At 44.3% G+C, this 21352-nt stretch overlaps 1 protein-coding gene across 5 annotated transcripts in view; it reads left to right on the forward strand.

The window, feature by feature from the left end:
• EYA2 (EYA transcriptional coactivator and phosphatase 2) overlaps positions 1 to 13992 on the forward strand; it is a 118348-nt gene extending 104356 nt beyond the window's left edge. For all 5 annotated transcript variants that reach the window (XM_044296880.1, XM_044296885.1, XM_044296881.1 and 2 more), the window contains 7 exons: positions 3417 to 3506; positions 9745 to 9803; positions 10059 to 10219; positions 11353 to 11467; positions 11734 to 11855; positions 11985 to 12085; positions 12738 to 13992. In XM_044296880.1, coding sequence (XP_044152815.1) covers positions 3417 to 3506; positions 9745 to 9803; positions 10059 to 10219; positions 11353 to 11467; positions 11734 to 11855; positions 11985 to 12085; positions 12738 to 12818 — 729 coding nt within the window. In that variant the 3' untranslated portion in view covers positions 12819 to 13992. The remainder of the gene's footprint in view (positions 1 to 3416; positions 3507 to 9744; positions 9804 to 10058; positions 10220 to 11352; positions 11468 to 11733; positions 11856 to 11984; positions 12086 to 12737) is intronic.
• Positions 13993 to 21352: the final 7360 nt, after the last annotated feature.

Consider the following 21352-nt stretch of genomic DNA (forward strand, 5'->3'; position numbering starts at 1 on the left):
AGAACTGGGACCAAGCTCAAAAAAATGCAAACGCGGCTCCAAAAAAACTACAACTTCTCTCCCTTTTTATTAATTACGCTTTTTAAGGAATATTTGGAGTTCAAGCTGCAGTATAAATCCCTAGGAAATCTTATCCTTGGCCTCCCCATGCTGGCTGCTTTGTAGGACTTGGGGTAGTCATAAATTATAGTGTCCGCACTGAATTAATGGCAAGAAATTTACAGCCGGTCAGAGATGGAACCACCCCTGCAGACTATGAACATACTACATAGATTTACATGCTGTGTCCTGGCCTCACATCTCCACGACCACCCCGAGCGTCACACCGTCCACACGAGGCCTCACTACTCCAGTAATCTGAAGGCTTTTATCCTGGAAAATGAGGACAGGAGCATAAGGGGTCACTCTAATGCGGAAAAGAATAGTAACACTTCCGGCTCCTCTGTTTTGTGGGGTTGTTATTTATCAGAACATTTAAGTAACCTTTTAGGTAATTTCAACTTCACTATCTGAGAACAATAGTGAGTAAAAAAGAAGCTGAAACATACGAAAAAGGCTCTCGCCATTTCAAGGGAAAGTCAAGATATATATATAGCATTAACACAAATTTCTCAGAACATGGAGGATATTATGGTTGTTTTTTATGCAGGACATGTTTTATATAGGTTTGTCTGTACAATTTTGTTGTATGTTTTAAATAATATGTCAAAATAAAAAATTTAATAAAAAAAAAAAAAAGCAGAGCTCAGTGATCTATAGGTTTTACGATTTGGAGCAGGATTTCTGAGTAAAAAACGGAGTAAATCCCGACAGGACTCTTAGGAGAGGCAGTGAGAGTCCTGATTACTCCGCCCATGGTCAGTGATTGACAGCTTTGCCTTTATTAGTGTGTGTATACAGAAAGATGTCAATCACTGTGTGTGGGCAGGGTAATCAGGACTCTTACTGTCTCTTCTAGGAGTCCTGTCAGGATTTAATCAGTTTTTTACTCAGAAATCCTGCTCCAAATCGTATAACCTATAGATCACTGAGCTCAGCGCTTTTTATTTTACATATTATTTAAAACATACAACAAAATTGTACAGACAAACCTATATAAAACATGTCCTGCATAAAAAAACAAGCCCAGCTTCTATTAGAGTCAATGTAAACCTTTAATTTGCCTAGTTTTACTGTTGAGTGATATTAGGAATAGCCGGGGGACTGTGGCTACCTCCTTAACTTTATTGTTCAGTAATAATTTGGTGTAAAATCGGTTCAATTTGTTAACAAAGTGATGACCATGAATTATGAGTAAAGTCACCATCCCTAATGCTAACAGATCATATGTACATGTCGTGAGGTTGCCGACCAGCTGTGAGACATTGCAGCATTCATGTAAATGAAATCTATGTTGGAAGGGGCATTTTTTTTGGGGGGTCTCTGTAACAGGTAGAATAGATGCAGGGTGAAAATGGAGAAGCTCTGTAGGAATAGTGGCAGAAGAAGACATCCCCATTGGGAACTATAATGGCAGCCATATTGGTTGTCACCCAGTTTTCCCAGACAGATGAGAATGACTTTTATTTACAGAGGGTTCTTCATTCTAGTAATTCAGCTTGTACTGCGACCACCGACAAAATGTCTCAAATGGTGATCTGTGGGGGTAAAATACGTTCTAGAACAGTGGTCTCCATCCTGTGGCTGTCTGACTGTTGTGAAACTGCAACTCCCAACATGACATTTACAGATTACCATGACTTATTGGGAGTTGTAGTTGCACATTAGCCAGAGCCCCAAGTTGGAGTTCATAGCTCTAGACGTGTTCCACAACCGGCAGAACAAGTCTGAAACCTGCGAGTTCCTAAGTAATTAAGTGCAATTAAGGAGACGGCGTTGTCTGTGATTTGCAGCACTTTCTATTTGTGCAGGTAAAACCACAAGGGGAGGGGGTTTACAGTGCAGAGAAAGTTGCTGATTGTCTCCTAATCCGTCTCTCACCCTTGGCTGACATCTCCGGGAGATAAGCTCCACAGAATAGCGGTCTGATTTAATAAATACACATAATTAATACCTTTATCCTTGTGGCAGTGTCATTATTTGCGCACATTCTCAACAGGTAGTTGGCAGTAGAAAAGATGGGGGCCGGCCTGCCTGAAATGCTTACAAAAGCCTGTAACGTGTGGACTCGCATCCGCATTGTCCTTGCCTCTTGAATGTCAGAGTAATTGGAAGATAAGTAAACAGGAGGGGATCCAGACAACGAGACGCAGGTTTACTGGAAGCCGCTCACAGCCAGCAAGTCTGAACATTAGGGAAGAGAAGGGTGTGCGTCAGAAGCGGGGGCCCCATCGGGGCATGTTACCGTATAGTCCCGTCCCCCTGTAAATTATATACAGTACATCTGGAATCATTAGCAAATAAACTCTTACAGCGTAAATGTGACGCTAATGTCGGAGATGTGTGTAAGATGTTTACATGTAGAGCTAGAAAACGAAATCCTACAAGTGATGTCACAAGTAACGCCCAGCAAGAAAATTTCTGTTCAGATTTCAACGAATCGTCCAGGTGTCTGAAATAATCCTATAATTACCTGTAGAATCTGAGGGGTCAGAGCACTGAGACCCTCACAGGAAGAAGGACCCTCCATCCTCCAGAACGTACAGCCTCCGTACATCCATATGCTGAAACCACAAGCAGCCTTCTCTAATTAACATTCACTGCGCTAAGAATGTGTAATAATTAAGTTACCATGCAGTATATAGGATGATTGAAACGCATTCTCCTCTGGTGACCCCCTGGCCATTGGGTGCAGATCTTGGGGTGGAATTCACACTAAGTTTATATACTGTGACCACCCAGGGAGCTGATAGGAGCACCCCCAGAGTTGACGGGTTGCCCACAATCACTGGTAGTGCTCCTGAAACCTGGATTTCCCCGCAGTGGATCCTCCATATTCCTAGTAGTAATATATTATAGGACTGCAGAAAGTGGGAGAGGCAGTGACTATTTTTTTTCCTGGTGTAGCGAGGGATGTGTTGTGGTAATTTATATAATTTTTTGTTTGTTGTTGTGTTTTTTGAGTGGAGAAATGTAGAGGGAACCCCTTCACCCCCTTCCCTTTTTTCCATTACTGTGTTCTGATTGATTACAGAATGGTTCTTAGTTTCTTTCTTGTTGTCTTTTTTATATGCACTTTATATTGGTTTACATTCTTCCTCATTGGGGGGGGGGGGACAAGAAAAAACATATAAACTGTAAAAACAACCTGTGTTTGTGTAGATTTCTAAACCATTCTTTCACTTTCCTTGAACATCTGGACTCTAGAAAAGTTACATTTCTCTCCTAAATGAAGCCGTAAAGTGTGAACCCCAAGTAACGGCCCTGAGGAGCAATGAGGTGATGACCCCACTGACAATGTATCTGTCTCTCTTCAGGACACGACCACATCAGTGCGGATAGGTCTTATGATGGAGGAGATGATCTTCAACCTCGCCGACACTCATCTGTTCTTCAATGACCTGGAGGTGAGTGTCCTGAGCCCCCACCTCATTACTTGATAGAGAACATCCCTTGAGGGGCGTCACCTGTGCAGTGGGCGTGATATTACCTGTGATCAGGACAGATAACCATACTCAAGCACCCTATATACCCCACAATTTACACATGGGAGGGATCTAATCCTCATTCATATATAAAACTGGTCAGTCATTAACTATCTTTTTCAGTTTTCATTTGTTATGCAATTTTCCTGATGCAGTGTAAAGAATGGAGGTCTTCATTCTGATTGTCATTGCTATGTCATAGGTCGTGTATACATTTTGTGTTTTATTTCCTTTTTTGTCATTTTTTGCAGATTTTTTCCCCTGACCTTTTATATGTGGCCAGATGTTACATTAATTGTATAGTGCATTATTTAATGCGCTGCAGACAAAGCATTTTATATGGCTTTTTTGGCTGCGTTTTGACATTTTTAGTGTTTTTTTTTTAACAGAAAGCAACAGGCAAGCTCTAGGTATGCTGTTTTATGTTGGCATTTTGTGCCATAGGAATTTCTATAGAAGATGAAAACCGACAGCTACTGAACACATATGGGCAGCCGTTAAAGTCAGGAGTGCATACACACATGCTTGATAAAGGGCTATATAAACTTAAGGCCCGAAACGTTGTCATATTGATGCACCTTACACGGCTGAAGTAAACAGACATGTATGTTAAGCTGCAAGAATCTTGGCGTGCCGAAATATTTTGTCTATGAAATTCATGATCCACGGGGGGAGAAGGATCATAAAGGGACAAGCACTCAAGAAAAGCCTCAACTTCTGATAAGTCCTGTGGCCACAGTATATTCTCAAGTGTTTTTACAATTAGAATGAAAATCTCAATTTTTTACTGTGCAGGCCATATCCAGGAAAATAATAAAAAACACTGAAAAAAAAAGGTACACAGGCCCAGATATTTACTGAACCTAAAATCTATCTAAAAAAATGGCTCAAGTTGGTGCAACTAGAATTTCTATACTTTTTCTGACATGCTCAAAAAAGGGCAGGGCTTAGCTGGAAGGGCGGATCATCACAAGAAAGGGGTGTGGTCAAAGATGCACTGTTTGGTGTCAATTCTGGCATAATATTCTGTCTCAAAGTAAGCCAACCAATAGTTGATATAGAGTTAGAATAAAGCGTCTATTCCCGCACCACCTTTATCATCCAGCCCCTGTGATAAATCTGGAGGAGGTGTAGACAGCCATCTATAGGATTAGTAAATCTAGGCCACAGTTTATAGCTTTGTGGCTACTAGTGTGGACACCAATCTTAAATCTAACGTTTTCTTGCACTGATCCGAGCTGTTGATGATCAGTCTTCGGTGGTGCTAAAGACAGACAATGATAGCATGGATAACATCTGTTCATGTCTGACCCTTTTCCAGGCACAAACATCAGGGGGGATCTAGGCACCTCCGCATCTGCACGTCTTATACACTGATTATACTACCCACTGACATGAGGCGGGAGGGGGCGTCTGCTCATGTAATTGTGGGAAATGAAGGTTAATGACTTGTACAGGTGAAACGTCTTAGTCTGCCCCATCTGCTCAGACACAGGGATTCACTGGCCAATTAACCTGATGTTTACCCAGCGCTGAAACAACACGCCCAAAATCCGTCCTTCCTGTCGTGTCCATTTCCACCAAATCATTTCCTAATTTTTTCTCTTTTTGGTAATTATGCTGCAGCTTCCTGTGAGGGTCAGAGTTCATTCTAGAATCACCACTCCCCTGACCACATCAGGGTGGGGGGAGGATCCATAATGAGCGCATTATAAAAGCCCCTCTCTGTAAGTTGTGTTACATCGTTATGAGAGGGGTCCCCTGATCAGGAACCTCCAATTAACCGAGCTCCTGTGATTTCTGTTTATTTCAGTCTTTGTAGTTGCCCAAAACCGTCAAGCCCACTTATACGAAGGGTTTCGCCTGTAGTGGTCTGCGGCAGTTGCGCAGCTTTTTAATACCGTCATGCACATCCCTGCTGAATATCCTTGTGCTGAGATCTTCATTGTCTTTAGATAAAGCTGCAGACACTCTCCATTTTCAGCTGCTTTCATAAATACATTTTCTTGGAAAAAAGCCACAAAAACACTGATCGTCAGTGACCTTGTTCCTCCAGTTGCTGGCAATTCATTTCAGATAAAAAGTAATTTCTCCAGAAATCTCTTTCCCAAATCACCAGACATCTGACTACACAAATACCGGATGACAGGCAGCAGTGTCCTCTCTTCACGAGGCCTGCGCCAATCATACGGTTTGGTTGTACACAATGTCTGCTTATATATTTAGCCTGTATCCAGATGCAGGAGCCATGCAGCGTTCACTGGGAGCAGTACCAGGAAAATCACTCTTTACACCCTTCACCCACTTATGTTGTTTCCAAAGTCTCCGCTCCTTTTTTAATTGTACATTGTGTCCCAGTGGTCTGTATCAGCAGCCGCTCATTGTGTTCATTTCTGCAAAATGTTGACATGTTTTTAGCGCAAATCGCTGGTGGACACATGATTCGAGCGTTACAACACACTGATCGCGTGGGGGGGAAAAGTTTGAACTTTTGAACTCTTAAAGGGGTTGTCGAACTTCGGGAACTTTTTTAACAGACCTCTGAACTGAGTTATATCTATGGAAAAACTTATACCCACTGATCCCTGCTGCTCCATTCCTGCTTCCTGGCTCCTCTCAGTGGTCTTTCTGTCCCTGTCCTTTAAATTTTCGGATAGAAGGGTTCACATGCACTGCTGCACACAATGTCTGGCCTCAGCAGTGACATTTCCCCAAGCGACATGGGACCCAGCAGTGACATGCCACTTGGAGACACGTCATTACTGATGCCATTCATTGGTTGCAGAAGCACACCTGACCACATCTATCAAGATGGCCAGCAAGAATGGAGCTGCAGGGAGCAGGGGAGTATCATTTTCTTCAACAGATATGACACAGTGCAGGGGCCTGTTAAAAAAGTCTCAGAAGCTGGACACTCATAGCAAGAGTAAACTTTAAATCATAAAGACTTTGTTGCCTGGTGCAAACTTGTGACTTTTACTTGGTGCCAGCGTGTAATCCAGAATCTTACCAACCAGACCTGAGGTCATGATCAGGCGCTGCTGCAGGGACATTTGTGTGAGGAGTTAGCGCCACCATGTGGTAAGAAGTAGGTAGCACTTATAAAACATTATCCAGACATCTGTCCCGTAGACATATTCCTCTGCCAAGTACCTGCATCACACCAGAGCGGATCCACAGATGTGTGGGCTGAGACTGTAACAGCGTGTGGAAATAGGATTTCCAGCAGATTGAGGGATCGTGCCAATTAAAGCAAGTGTGAGCTGAATTAATTGCACACAAGGACAGATGGAGATTTCTAGAGGAATCTTAGGCTTGGTTTACACAAGGCATTTTTATGGGTTCTTGTTGCATCGTAAAAAAATGCACTTTGGAAAAAATGCATGCAATTTACTGCTGCATTACCAACTGACGCATTTGCACAGGAAATTGCAGCTGTTGACGCAGCAGTAAAAACGCATACTGTTTTCTTTATTGATCTTAAACGCAACCAGAACACATTAAAATACCCTGTGTAAACTCAGTCTTAGGCCTCATGCACACGACTGTGCCTTTTTTGCGGTCCACAAACCACGGATCCGCAAAAAACGGAAGGCGCCCGTGTCGCCTTCCGCAATTTGCAGAACGGAACGGGCGCCAGCAATATAAATGCCTATTCTTGTCCGCAACAGGACATATTATATTTTTTGAACGGGGCCGTGGAACGGAGCCACGGATGCGGACAGCACACTGAGTGCTGTCCGCATCTTTTGCGGCCCTATTGAAATGAATGGGTCCGCATCCGAGCCGCCAAAACGGCGGCTCGGATGCAGACCCAAACAACGGTCGTGTGCATGAGGCCTTAGGGCTTGTTCACACGAACGTATGTGTTCCATTACGTGCATTGGGCACCGCAATTTGCGGTCCCCAATGCACGGAGGACGTTTGTGCAGGCTCCGGGACGAATCCAGACCCATTCACCTTGAATGGGTCTGCATCCTTCCGTTCCTCAAAAAGATAGAGTAAGTTCTATCTTTTTGCGGAATGAAAGTACGGAACGGAACCCCATGGAAGCACTCCGTAGTGCTTCCGTAGCGTTCCGTGCTTCCGTTCCACATCTCTGGATTTGTGGACCCATTTAAGTGAATGGGTCCGCATCCGTGATGCGGAATTCACACAGAACGGTGTCCGTGTATTGCGGATCTGCATATGCGGTCTGAAATACGGAAAAGGAACAAATACGTTTCTGTGAACAAGCCCTTAGGCTACATGCACACGAACGTTGTTTGTTTCCATGTATGTTCCGTTTTTTTAGCGGATAGGATTCGGACCCATTAATTTCAATGGGTCCGCAAAAAATGGGTGCTCTACGCATCAGTATGTCCATTCCGTAGCCCCACAAAAAAAATAGAACATGTCCCATTCATGTCCATTTTAGGCATTGTTACAATGGATCCTCAAGAAAAAAAAAAAAGATGGCATACGGATGTCATACGTTTTTTTTTTTTACGGATCTACAAGTTGCGGACCGCAAAACACATATGGTCGTGTGCATGTAGCCTTATACAAAGATGACGAAAACAGAGTGTATCTAATTTCACACAAGTTTGTTCAGTCCGGGAAACACGCTCCGTGTGATGGCTGCATTTCCCAGACCGAACACTGCTCCCCTAATCCAAACTCACAGCACCATAAGGATATATGAGGCTGTGAGCTGTGCCCGACCACGGATCTACTGAATGCTGCGAGTACGCACAGCATCCTAAAACAATATGATGTTGTGCGTTTGAGTCAGAGAAGCCGTGTTCAGTTCAGGAAATGCAGCCATCACACCAGTGTGTTTCCCGGACTAAACACAGTGGTGTGAAACTGGGTTTAGAAAGTTGTTCTTACAAAGGACCAGTCCATTCTTATGAGAATGAAGGTTAGGCCTCATGCACACGGCCGTTGTTTTGGTTCGTATCCGAGCTGCCGTTTTGGCGGCTGGGATGCGGACCCATTCACTTCAATGGGGCCGCAAAAGATGCAGACAGCACTCCTTGTTTTGCGGATCTGCGCAAAACACACTACGGTCGTGTGCATGAGGCCTTAGTCACAGGATGCTCATATTCTCTTCTGGATGTAGCCCCAGTGCATCTATCCTGTAAACCTGTGACCTAAGATCTGGCATTTCCTGGCATGGAAGGAGTTAACCGCTGCTGCATGTTTGCACTGCTAATATGATTGCAGTAAAGCGCAGATCAGCAGTGAGTTAACGTCCTTTAAACAAACAGCTATGAGCGGCTAATGATGATAGAGGGGTCCAGGTTTTCACATTATCTTGCACTGCCTGTAGATCAGCGCCATTCAGTGGACACATTTATGGACACATCTCGACTGGCAGGAATGGCTATGTTTCCCAGTTTTATGCAGTGGGTTAATTATCTTCTATGTGAGAAGATTGATACTTCAGCTTCCTATGAAGCACGGAGTGATGCTGCTCCCTTCAATCACAGCTTTTCTCTTCCTGGCTGTACACCATGCATTTAAGGGCACAGTGCCACCTGGTGGCCAGATTATCATGGAATTATCATGGTTTCAGATGTTTTTGTGAATCTCCATCTCCTGTTTTAGATTTCATCCAGCGTAGAGTGGATGATAGGAATATTCTTATACCATTCTTATATCTCAATGCATCCATCTATATACCTCCTTCTTGCTGTATTTTTTTGTTTTTTACCGGCTCCCCCTTTCAGTTCTCACCACAACATGCTGATGAGGGTCAACTGTGTCCAACCTGTTTGATCGCAGCCATGTTTAGCCTGGTAATACGATAGAGCCAGTCAGTGGGTTATGAGGTAGTGTCTCCCCAAGTGTCACAATGTTTTATTAACCTAGATATGTGAACGCTGCAGGTGCCGCACATCAGTGCAATGATTCCATCAAAAATGAGAAAAGCAGATTTCTGTCCACAGAAATACCATTCTCCTTACATAATGCATCAAGGAGGACGGAGCGGAGGCCGGGTTCATGTAACCAATGTGTGTATAGTGCAAGGAGCTGATCTCAGTGCTGCAAGGAGCTGCTCAGATAAACATTTAGCGAACACGTACCCCCTCACTGCATCATGAAGGCACCCCCCCTTCCCATATTTTGATATGTTTGTGTGCTTTATTCTCAGTTTGTCTATTTCTCCTTCTAGGAATGTGACCAGATCCACATAGATGACGTCTCCTCAGATGACAATGGACAGGATCTAAGGTAAGAAGCCGCACAGCCCCCACTTTTAGCGATCGTATCTGCTGAGCAATACAACCCAGACTGATAGTAAATTTTTATTATATGATTGAGAGTGACTTGAATGTTACTATGAGGCCATAAGACAGCGGTGATGATGGTGGATTCCATTCCATTGTACAGAAGCTGCCATTATCATCCTCGAACATGACATAATCTGATGCTGGTTATATCCTTTCATACTACTGACCCCTTGTGTCTTGTCTCACTCCCTTACAGCACATACAACTTTGCAGCAGATGGTTTTCACAGCTCGGCCGCAGGATCAAATCTCTGTCTGGGATCTGGGGTTCATGGGGGCGTCGACTGGATGAGGAAATTGGCATTCCGTTACAGAAGAGTGAAGGAGATGTATACTACCTACAAGAATAACGTAGGAGGTGGGTGTCATGAAGGGGATCATTGCATCATTCATACTACTGCCCACAACATGCAGGCAATGTTACTATAATCCAATAAAGCTGTCAGAATGCTCCCATATTTTACAGCGGATGTAGATGCTTTGGGGCTCTGGTACCTTGGTGGACCCATCTACCACAGAGATCAGAGCTTTAATTGGCAAATTGTTGCCGCAGAGGAGAGGGGCTGGTACACAGGGGCGGATTGGCCATAGACCTTACAGATAAATTTCCCGGTGGGTCGATGCCCAGGGGGCCGCCTGAACTCTCCTCACAGCCGGCCAGTGGAAGTTTTTGGAGATGTATTTTGTGCTGCTGGCACCAGTATTTTGTGATGACCTGTGGTATTTGTCTCTTTTGGGGCGGTATAATGTGCCACAATATGGTATTGCTGGCCCTTGTGTTGCCCCTGCCTTCCATCAATTTGGGTCCAACTACAAGACGGCCCACTTTTAGTATTTTTTCCAGGGCCACTTTAAGTTCCCAATCCGCCCCTGCTGGTACAGAATTTACATGAGAGTCCAAGACCCCCCCCCCCCCCCTCCCTCCCCCACCACCACCGACAAAAACAAGACAATATCAGTTTTCCTGTTGTCTATTTTGTTGATATTTGTTGCATCACTTAGTGGTCTTTATTGTTTTTAATTGTTTCTGCCAAATTCTAAAATCTTAAACAATCTAAGATAATTGTTTAATGTACTCCACGGCTTTTACTGCCCTGTGACCAAAGAGCGTAGACTCCTTTCATTCCTCTCAAGCTCGTATTAAACTTTGGGCCAGAAACTCAATTTAGTTATTTCTTGTAAAGAGGAATTCTGACATCAGCCCAGAAGAAGCTCAGGAGCTGACGTCAACCTGAGGAGAGGCAGGGAAAGGGCTAGCAGCCATTAATTACCTATTAAATAGCTATTATAGGGACTGACTGCATCCCCTGCTCTACTATAGTCTAGTGACTATTCCTCATCCACCTCATGACCTCATTTTAACTACTTATTTTCATTATTTCATATTTTTGGGAGGTGACAGGACAATGACACACAGACTCTTGAGGAATCAGTTTCATATATGAATTAACTTCAGGATATTGTCATTACTTTCATTTTTCATAATTTCAGGTCTGATCGGAGCCCCCAAGAGAGAGACATGGTTGCAGTTAAGGGCAGAGTTGGAGTCGTTGACTGATCTGTGGTTGACACATGCACTGAAGGCTCTGAATCTCATACATTCCAGGTGAGAGGACAAAGAAATTGACTAAATATTTCCTTTTACTATAGCATATGAATGAAGTACTCCAATAGAAGACAACGCTATGTAGATGAAATATGCTTAAATGTATTAATCCAGTTTATATTAGAAGCCAGACCATGTGCAGACTTGCCTCTCTGCGTGGAGCAGTTTAATGTTCCTCTTTCTTTAATAAACCCCCACACAACGCCATCTGTTTCAACTCTCACACTTGTGTCTGATCATTGCTCTGTTTTTTTTGCTGTCTTCAGGCCAAACTGTGTGAATGTGTTGGTCACCACGACCCAGCTCATCCCGGCCATTGCCAAGGTCCTCCTCTATGGGTTGGGCACAGTTTTCCCAATTGAAAATATTTACAGCGCAACAAAGACAGGTAAGTTCCATCCCTGAGGAGCTTCCCAGCCCCAGGGCAAGGATGTTCATATTGTTGCTCAGTGGTCACCTTATTTGATTTTGGGCACCTTTCCTTACTTTCCTTATGATGACATGTCTGTCTATGCAGGGAAGGAGTGCTGCTTCGAGAGGATAATGCAGAGGTTTGGGAGGAAAGCCGTTTATGTCGTAATTGGAGATGGAGTAGAGGAGGAGCAAGCAGCGAAAAAGGTAACAGCAATCCCCCCGGTACAAGATTTAACTGCAGTCTGAAACTTAATTATTTGGTTTGGTCTGTATAGTAATTTCCAGAAGTTTCCAGAGCAATTTCCTCCAGCAAATCCCCCGCTTTACTCGTATGTCCCTTGATAACAGCGCTTCGTACAAAGTCATTTCCAGACAGGAGCAGCTGATGTAGTCAGTGCTCCTGTGCCGGACACAAAGGAGGCTGTTCCTGCAGTCACCCTGAGTCAGGATGCATCTATGTTCCAAAAGAGGAACAGCTTGACACAGATTGTTTGTTGTAGTGAATGGCATAAGAGTGGCTACCACCTGAAGACCAAACCTACCCCATAAAAACACATAGGATCATTGGCACAGATTAATCCAAACATGCACCAGAAAAGAATGCAATAAAAGAATTGGAAAGTAAATTAAATGTAGAGGGATTTTGGGAATCAATTAAATAGCAACTTTCAAAAATCAGAAAAACATTGTCACCACTGATCCCGCAGTTGAGCAAATGACCAAACAGGTCAAACCCCCAATGTGTATGGTCCTTTCTTCCTTTGATAGCAGGGCCGTTAGAGTCCTCACATCTGTGCTCAGTTGCTTTGTCCCCATTTTGTGATTCCTTTCTTACTTTTGCTTCTTTTTGCTGCAGCACAACATGCCATTCTGGCGGATCTCCTGCCACGCTGACCTGGAGGCCTTACGACATGCCCTGGAGCTGGAATACTTGTAGCACCCCCCCTGCGCTCAACTAACCACAGACATCCAGCACAGGAGCTGGGGGCCATTGATGCTCTGAGTGCTGGAGGCTTATACCCAACCTGGACAATTTATAAGCTTGAGAGACTTGTGCCAGGCACTCCTTCCGCTACTCAATGTCCCCGACTTGATGGACAAAGGAGTCAAATAATTTTTTTTTTTTGTCTAATTTATGGACTTGTCTCATATTTTTGTCCTGTCCTCGCGCTCCTTGTACCTTGTCAGTCAGGTGGGCGGAGTCACAAGGATCTTATTTAATAATTCCCAGGGAGCGGTGCATCTTGTACATTAGTTTTGGTTGATGACTATTATACCATTCTGTTTTCCACTTGTCACTGGGACATGGACCTTGCATGTGTCTGCAGTGCGCCTTCTGCGGCCAGCTCTAGTTTTTCTATATAAAGCAGAACATTGTCCTGGATGAAAGGCGTTCAATAAAAAAAAAAAGGGAAAAATGTTTACATTTTGGGGAACAATGCGTAAGTAGTGTTCTCATTTATCTGCAACCTCATGGCATCAACCATAGTGTCTATTCAGTCATGTGACAACTGGCACCACTCATTGTGGCAGTTGTGGCATCCTCAGCTTCCAGCAGAAATCTGCTTTGCTGCGGTGTGACAAAGAAAATGCATATAATTACAACCGGGTTTTGCTGCAGTTTACTTAGAACACTAAACACAAAAAACAATCCCAGAACTTCCTTCGCCACCTTATTTCCCGTAAAACTAGTTTGTCTTGTATTACAGGTTATACTGAAAAATATAAAATCTTCTCTGTGTCCTAAGAGATCAGCCATGTTCTCCCTCCTCCTGCTCACTGTTCTATGTCCAGCTCTGAGGCAGGTAGCTGAAGCAGGTGCCCCCCTGCTGTGTCATGTCTACACTAAGACAAAAAGCCCCACTCTTTTGTGAAACCACACCCCTGACAAATATGGAGCCGAACTAAAGGCATTTAATCCCTTTGTTCTCTACAACACTGTCAGTCTGTAGAATTTTCTGCATGATCCTGACACAGACAGTGAGGGCGACTTTATTTCTAAGTTTAGTCTTCATATAAAGGCGATAGGTACATCTGTGCAACCAATTTTTGCTAAAAAAAAAAAAAAAGAACAAAACAACTTTCTAAATAGTCTTGATTATAAATCTCTAGCATTGTGTATACACCTCCTATGCAGATAAGTGTGTCTCCATGGTACAAAAGTACAAGCAAACTCTGCGTAGTTAGGCCTCATGCACACGACCGTGCTGTTTTTTGCGGACCGCAGACCGCGGATCCGCAAAAAATGGAAGCCGCCCATGTGCCTTCCGCAATTTGTGGAGCGGAACGGGCGGCCCATTGTAGACATGCCTATTCTTGTCTGCAAAAACAACTGCGGACCCGAACAACGGTCGTGTGCATGAGACCTTACCCTGTAGAAAACCCAGTGTAGTCAGATTCTACAATCATGTGTTCATCCCCTTGCTGGGGAGACTTCTGAGCTGTACAGTTGTGTCATCGTGAGAGGACACAGTCTAGAACACTGTTTTTTCGCTCTTCAGCAGGTCTGGTTCTTAAGTCTTTTTTAATTGAAAAAATGGTGCTGATATGTTTAACCTCTTCGTGACAACTCACTCTGCAAAAAATACAAATAATAAGGCAACACAAACCAAACTTTTTTTCAAATCTTTTTTAGATTTCAAAAATAGTAAAACATAAGAAATATATAAACTTGGTAATTTTTACTGCACAGTAAACACCATAAAACCAAGACACAATTTTTTTTCAATATGTTATATGGTACATTAAATAATGCCATTAAAAATACAACACAAAAAACCCTCATGTTTATGTATGGCTTTTGGAAGCAAGGATGGAGAAACAACCAAAAAATAAATAAAGGCTGCAAGCCTGCAAGAGGAAGGGGCTAAATGGCTTTATTCACATTTCCGTTATGTGCATGGTAACATGTTACAACCATGCCATATTGGTACAGTTTTTAGCCCATAGAAGTCAATAGCTTGAATTTAAAAATGCATTTTATGTGTCTGTATAGGTCACATGTGTTCAGTTTTTTAGCATACATATTTCTGCAACATTACATAAACAGCAAAAAATAGTCCTTTAACGAAAAACAATATTGAGGAAAATTCACAACTCGAATAGAGAATGGATTAGTAACAGATCAAACAAACAAAAAACATACATATTTAATCTGTGTTTTCATATCCAAGTGTGATTAATATCTGCACACATGATATGATAATGGCCTAAGGCCAGGTTCACATCACCAATTATTTTCTGTTCTTCTAAGGCCTCATGCACACGACAGTTTATTTTCACGGTCCGCAAAAACGGGGTCCGTGGGTCCGTGATCCGTGACCGTTTTTTCGTCCGTGGGTCTTCCTTGATTTTTGGAGGATCCACGGACATGAAAAAAAAGTCGTTTTGGTGTCCGCCTGGCCGTGCGGAGCCAAACGGATCCGTCCTGAATTACAATGCAAGTCAATGGGGACGGATCCGTTTGACGTTGACACAATATGGTGCAATTGCAAACGGATCCGTCCCCATTGACTTTCAATGTAAAGTCAGGAGTCCCTTTACTTTCACACTTGTGTTCATATAATGCAGACGGTGGCTCCGTTCAGAGCGGATCCGTCTGCATTATATTGTTAAAACATTTCTAAGTGTGAAAGTAGCCTCAGACGGATCCGTCCAGACTTTACATTGAAAGTCAATGGGGGACGGATCCGTTTGAAAATTGAGCCACAGTGTGTCATCTTCAAACGGATCCGTCCCCATTGACTTACATTATAAGTCTGGACGGATCCGCTTGCCTCCGCACAGCCAGGCGGACACCCGAACATAACTTGAAGCGTCCCCATCACCATGGGAACGCCTCTATGTTAGAATATACTGTCGGATATGAGCTACATCGTGAAACTCATTTCCGACAGTATATTCTAACACAGAGGCGTTCCCATGGTGATGGGGACGCTTCTAGTAAGAATATACTACGAACTGTGTACATGACTGCCCCCTGCTGCCTGGCAGCACCCGATCTCTTACAGGGGGCCGTGATCAGCACAATTAACTCCTCAGGTGCCGCACCTGAAGGGGTTAATTGTACTATCATATCCCCCTGTAAGAGATCAGGGCTGCCAGGCAGCAGGGGGCAGACCCCCCCCCCTCCCCAGTTTGAATATCGTTGGTGGCACAGTGTGCGCCCACCATCGGGCCCCCCCTTCCTCCCTCTATTGTTATAAATCGTTGGTGGCACAGTGTGCGCCCACCATCGCCCCCCTCTCCCTCCCTCTATTGTAATAAATCGTTGGTGGCACAGTGTGCGCCCACCATCGCCCCCCCTCCCTCCCTCTATTGTAATAAATCGTTGGTGGCACAGTGTGCGCCCACCATTGCCCCCCCCTCCCTCCCTCTATTGTAATAAATCGTTGGTGGCACAGTGTGCACCCACCATCGCCCCCCCTCCCTCTATAGCAGTAACAACATTGGTGGCAGTGTGCGGCCTCCCATCTCCCCCCCCCCCGATCATTGGTGGCAGCGTAGTTCCGATCGGAGTCCCAGTTTAATCGCTGGGGCTCCGATCGGTAACCATGGCAACCAGGAAGCTACTGCAGCCCTGGTTGCCATGGTTACTTAGCAATAGTACAATTGTAGAAGATTCATACTTACCTGCTTGCTGCTGCGATGTCTGTGACCGGCCGGGAGCTCCTCCTACTGGTAAGTGACAGTTCTTTAGCAATGCGCCGCACAGACCTGTCACTTACCAGTAGGTGGAGCTCCCGGCCGGACACAGACATCGCAGCAGCAAGCAAGTAACTATGAATCTTCTACTATTGTACTATTGCTAAGTAACCATGGCAACCAGGACTGCAGTAGCGTCCTGGTTGCCATGGTTACCGATCGGAGCCCCAGCGATTAAACTGGGACTCCGATCGGAACCACGCTGCCACCAATGATCGGGGGGGGGGGAGATGGGAGGCCGCACACTGCCACCAATGTTGTTACTGCTATAGAGAGAGGGGGGGCCGATGGTGGGCACACACTGTGCCACCAACGATTTCTAACAATAGAGGGAGGAAGGGGGGCCCGATGGGGGGTGCACACTGTGCCACCGACGATTTCTAACAATAGAGGGAGGAAGGGGGGGCCCGATGGGGGGCGCACACTGTGCCACCAACGATATTCAAACTGGGGAGGGGGGGGGGTCTGCCCCCTGCTGCCTGGCAGCCCTGATCTCTTACAGGGGAATATGATAGTACAATTAACCCCTTCCGGTGCCGCACCTGAGGGGTTAATTGTGCTATCATATCCCCCTGTAAGAGATCGGGTGCTGCCAGGCAGCAGGGGGCAGTCTTGTACAAAGTTTGTAGTGTATTCTAACTAGAAGCGTCCCCATCACCATGGGAACGCTTCTGTGTTAGAATATACTGTCGGATATGAGTTTTCACAAAGTGAAAACTTAGATCTGAAAAAGCTTTTATGCAGACGGATCTTCGGATCCGTCTGTATGAAAGCAACCTACGGCCACGGATCACGGACACGGATGCCAATCTTGTGTGCATCCGTGTTCTTTCACGGACCCATTGACTTGAATGGGTCCGTGAACCGTTGTCCGTCAAAAAAATAGGACAGGTCCTATTTTTTTGACGGACAGGATACACGGATCACGGCCTCGGCTGCAAAACGGTGCATTTTCTGATTTTTCCACGGACCTCTTTCACACTACCGTTTTTTTTTCCGTTTTGTGGGCCATTTTTTGCATTCTGTATACAGAACCCTTCATTTCAATGGTTCCGCAAAAATTTTTATTCCGTATGCATTCCGTTTCCGTATTTCTGTTTTTCCGTTCTGTTAAAAGATAGAACATGTCATATTATTGCCTGCAAATCACGTTCCGTGGCTCCATTCAAGTCGATGGGTCTGCAAAAAAAAGGAACACATACGGTAATGCATCCGTATGTCTTCCGTATCCATTCCGTTTTTATGGAACCATCTTGATAATGTTATGCCCAGCCCAATTTTTTCTATGTAATTACTGTATACTGTATATGCCATACGGAAAAACGGAACGGAAACACAACGGAAACAAAAAAGCGGAACAACGGATCCGTGACAAACGGACCGCAAAACACTGAAATAGCCATACGGTAGTGTGAAAGAGTTTCTCACTGTCTCACAGTTTTTTTTACTGTCAGTGATTTGGCTTCAGTGGTCAGTGTCCGATTTTGCTTCAGTTGTTTTTCCTTGTGTCTTCCTTTTTTTTTTGTCTGACAGGGGAAAAAGAAGGAAGGTTAATGAAAAGTGTAATTTTATTGCACCAAGGTCTTGTAGAAAAAAACGGACACGGATGACATACCAGTTGTGCATCCGTTTTTTTGTTTTTTGACTGACCCATTGACTTGAATGGGTCTGTCCTCCATTTTCCAGTGACAAGAATAGGACAGGTTATATTTTTGTATGTTTAAACTGTTTTATTTAAACATTTTATATGCATATTGACAAGACGAGAATGAATAGCGTACAGTTTCAGTTTACAAGGATCTGAAAAGGCCAGAAACCTAGACAAGCGTAGTTTAAATAAATATTTCAGGTGCGCTACTCGACTCCCGTATGTAAGAAGGAGCATCCTAGATACATATTGCTACAAACTGAAGAAGATAGCAGAGGAGAAAGAAGAGAGATTAAAGAAGAGGAGAGGGAGGGGGGAGGAAGGAACAGGTGGGAAGGGGTAGGGATAATCTGTAAAGGCTAGGCAGGAACTCAGCTAGACAGCATAGTAATGGAATCTGGTGACCGCTGGAAATCCATCCACTCAGACCAAATCCGATGGTATTTGGCAGATTGTCTGGAGTTTTCAGCAGATACTTCCTCCATTCTTGCTATATATAACATCTCTTGATACCACTCTCTGATGGAGGGTTCATGGGAAGTACGCCAATGTCGGGGAATCACCGATCTTGCCGCCGACACACAAAATCTCAAGATACTTTTCTTTTGAAAGGCAATAGAGCCCGGTAAGATGGAGAGGAGTGCCACTTGGGGGGTATTTGTAACTGTAACTGCTTGTTTCATTATGTATCTATAAATCGCGAAAACCTTTTCCCAAAAAGGTTTGACCTTATTGCAGGCCCACTAGATGTAAGGCATTGTACCCTCGGCAACCCCACAACGCCAACAAACGTCAGACACAGAGGGGAACAGCTTGACCGGATATCTGTACCAACCAGTCATGATTTTATAATTTTTTTCCTGGGCAGAGCATGCCATAGATAGCTTGTGCGTAAAAATAAACACCTTCTACTGTTCTGTGGTCGTCAAAGGGGACCCTAACTCCTGCTCCCATCCTTTCAAAAAGCCCGGGGGACCTTTGTACGAACCTTCTAGTAGGTTTTGGTATATTGCAGAGATCAGGTGTGTTGGCGGGGACGTCAAGAGAAACAATTTCTCCATCTCAGAAAGGGAAGAACTAAAGAAGCCCTGTTCCCCTTTTGAAGAAATATACAATTTCATCTGCTGGTATTCTAGCCAGGACAACTGGGCTGTAGGGGATTTCGAGGTGAGTTCAGATAATAAGGGCAATGGAGCGCCTGCTAGCAAATGAAAAAATCGGGGGTCTGTAGAAGCCTGTAAACCCAAGAAAGACACTTTGTTGGCGCTAGCTGGAAATGCCGGGTTATGCAATATTGGCGTGAGGGGGCTATTCCTCCTAGAGCCAATCCCTTTATTAGTGAACGAATCCCACAATTTTAAAGACTGTCGGACCTTTATGTTAAGTTCGGAGACTCGTGGGCGTACATCTGGTTCAATCCATGGAGCATGTTTAAGTGAGATAGGATATAAGGATTGCTCCAAGTGAACCCACTGTTTAGCTGTATGATGAAAATTCCAGTCCACCATTCGCGTAATAATGGATGCTGAGTGATAAAGCCTGAGGTCCGGAAGACCAGCCCCCCCCCCCCCCCTCGGACTTAGCCCTATGGAGGGTGGATAGACCAATTCTGGGGTTTAATGGGCCCCAAATAAACCTGAGAATCTTAGATTTTATGGTACGAAAAAATATAGCAGGTGGGGTTAGAGGGACAGTCTGAAAAATGTATAAAAACTTTGGTAATATGTCCATTTTCAGAACATTCATTCTACCAAACCAAGAGAGCCCGATTTTGCTATAATTATTCAGGTCTTTTAAGGTACGGTCCAGGAGGGGTAGGTAATTCAGTTTATAAAGAAGATCAATATCTGCCGGTATTTGGATTCCCAAGTACTTTAAAGAAGAAGATTGGTGTCTAAATGGAAAAGAGGTAAGTATGTCGGTGAATTCTCCCTGCGGGATGGAAACGTTAAGGATCTCAGATTTGGAATAATTGACTTTAAAGTTACTGAGATGGCCAAAATACTCGATCTCCTTCAAAATGGAGAGGATAGAGATACGCGGTTGAGTTATGTATAAAAGGAGGTCGTCTGCATACAGTGCAGTTTTATAGTGTGTTCCTACCATTTTAATGCCTTGTATTGAAGGGTTCATGCGAAGAGCAGTAGCCAGATGTTCCATTACTATTACATACAGCAGAGGAGAGAGAGGGCACCCCTGTCTCGTGCCGTTGTATATGGGAAGAGCGTGTGACAGTATACCGTTAGCCCTGACTTTGGCCTTGGGGGTAGAGTATAGTGCTCGTATCCTATCCATAAATTTAGGGCCCGACCCAATTTGTCTTAAGGAGGAATCTAAGAACTGCCACTGTACTCTATCAAATGCCTTTTCAGCATCAATTGATAATAGGCATAAAGGGGAACCAGTGTGTTTGGCCGCATTGGTTAACAGGAGAGTTTTCAACGTGTTGTCTCTAGCTTCCCTACCCCTAACAAATCCCACTTGGTCAGTGTGTATGAGCCGAGGGAGCAGAGGAGCCAGCCTCTCAGCGAGCAGCTTAGAATACAGTTTAATATCTAAATTAAGTAGGGATATGGGCCTGTAGTTTGATGCGAGAGTGTGATCTTTTCCGGGTTTTGGGATTACACTGATATGGGCTTCCAATGATTGGGTGACAAAACGTGAATTTGGGTCAATACTATTGAAAACCTTAGTCAGAACCGGGGAAATGACGTCTTTAAACTGTTTAAAAAAGGCCGGTGTGAAGCCATCGGGGCCTGGGCTTTTTCCAGACGGAGAGTCCTGGATGGCACATATTATCTCCGAAACTGTGAAATCTGCCTCCAGCAAATCTCTGTCGGTATCCACTATGGTAGGGAGAGCCGTATCAGAAATATCAATTCGGGAATTTAATGATGAGGCAGGAAGGTCAGAGTATTGACCCTTAATGTTATATAACTGCGAATAATAAGAGCGAAACTCCTCCACTATGTCTATGGGGTTATGAGTCATATGACCGGTAGAGGTTCGTATGTGCGGGATAAAAGTTTGTGCTGTTCTCGGATGGAGAGCTCGGGCCAGGGGTCTTCCACATTTATTGGAATATTCATAAAAGAATCTTTTTCCTCTATCCAAGAAGC

The sequence above is a fragment of the Bufo gargarizans genome, chromosome 6 (genome assembly GCF_014858855.1).
Source record: "Bufo gargarizans isolate SCDJY-AF-19 chromosome 6, ASM1485885v1, whole genome shotgun sequence".
Classification (NCBI taxonomy): Eukaryota; Metazoa; Chordata; class Amphibia; order Anura; family Bufonidae; genus Bufo; species Bufo gargarizans.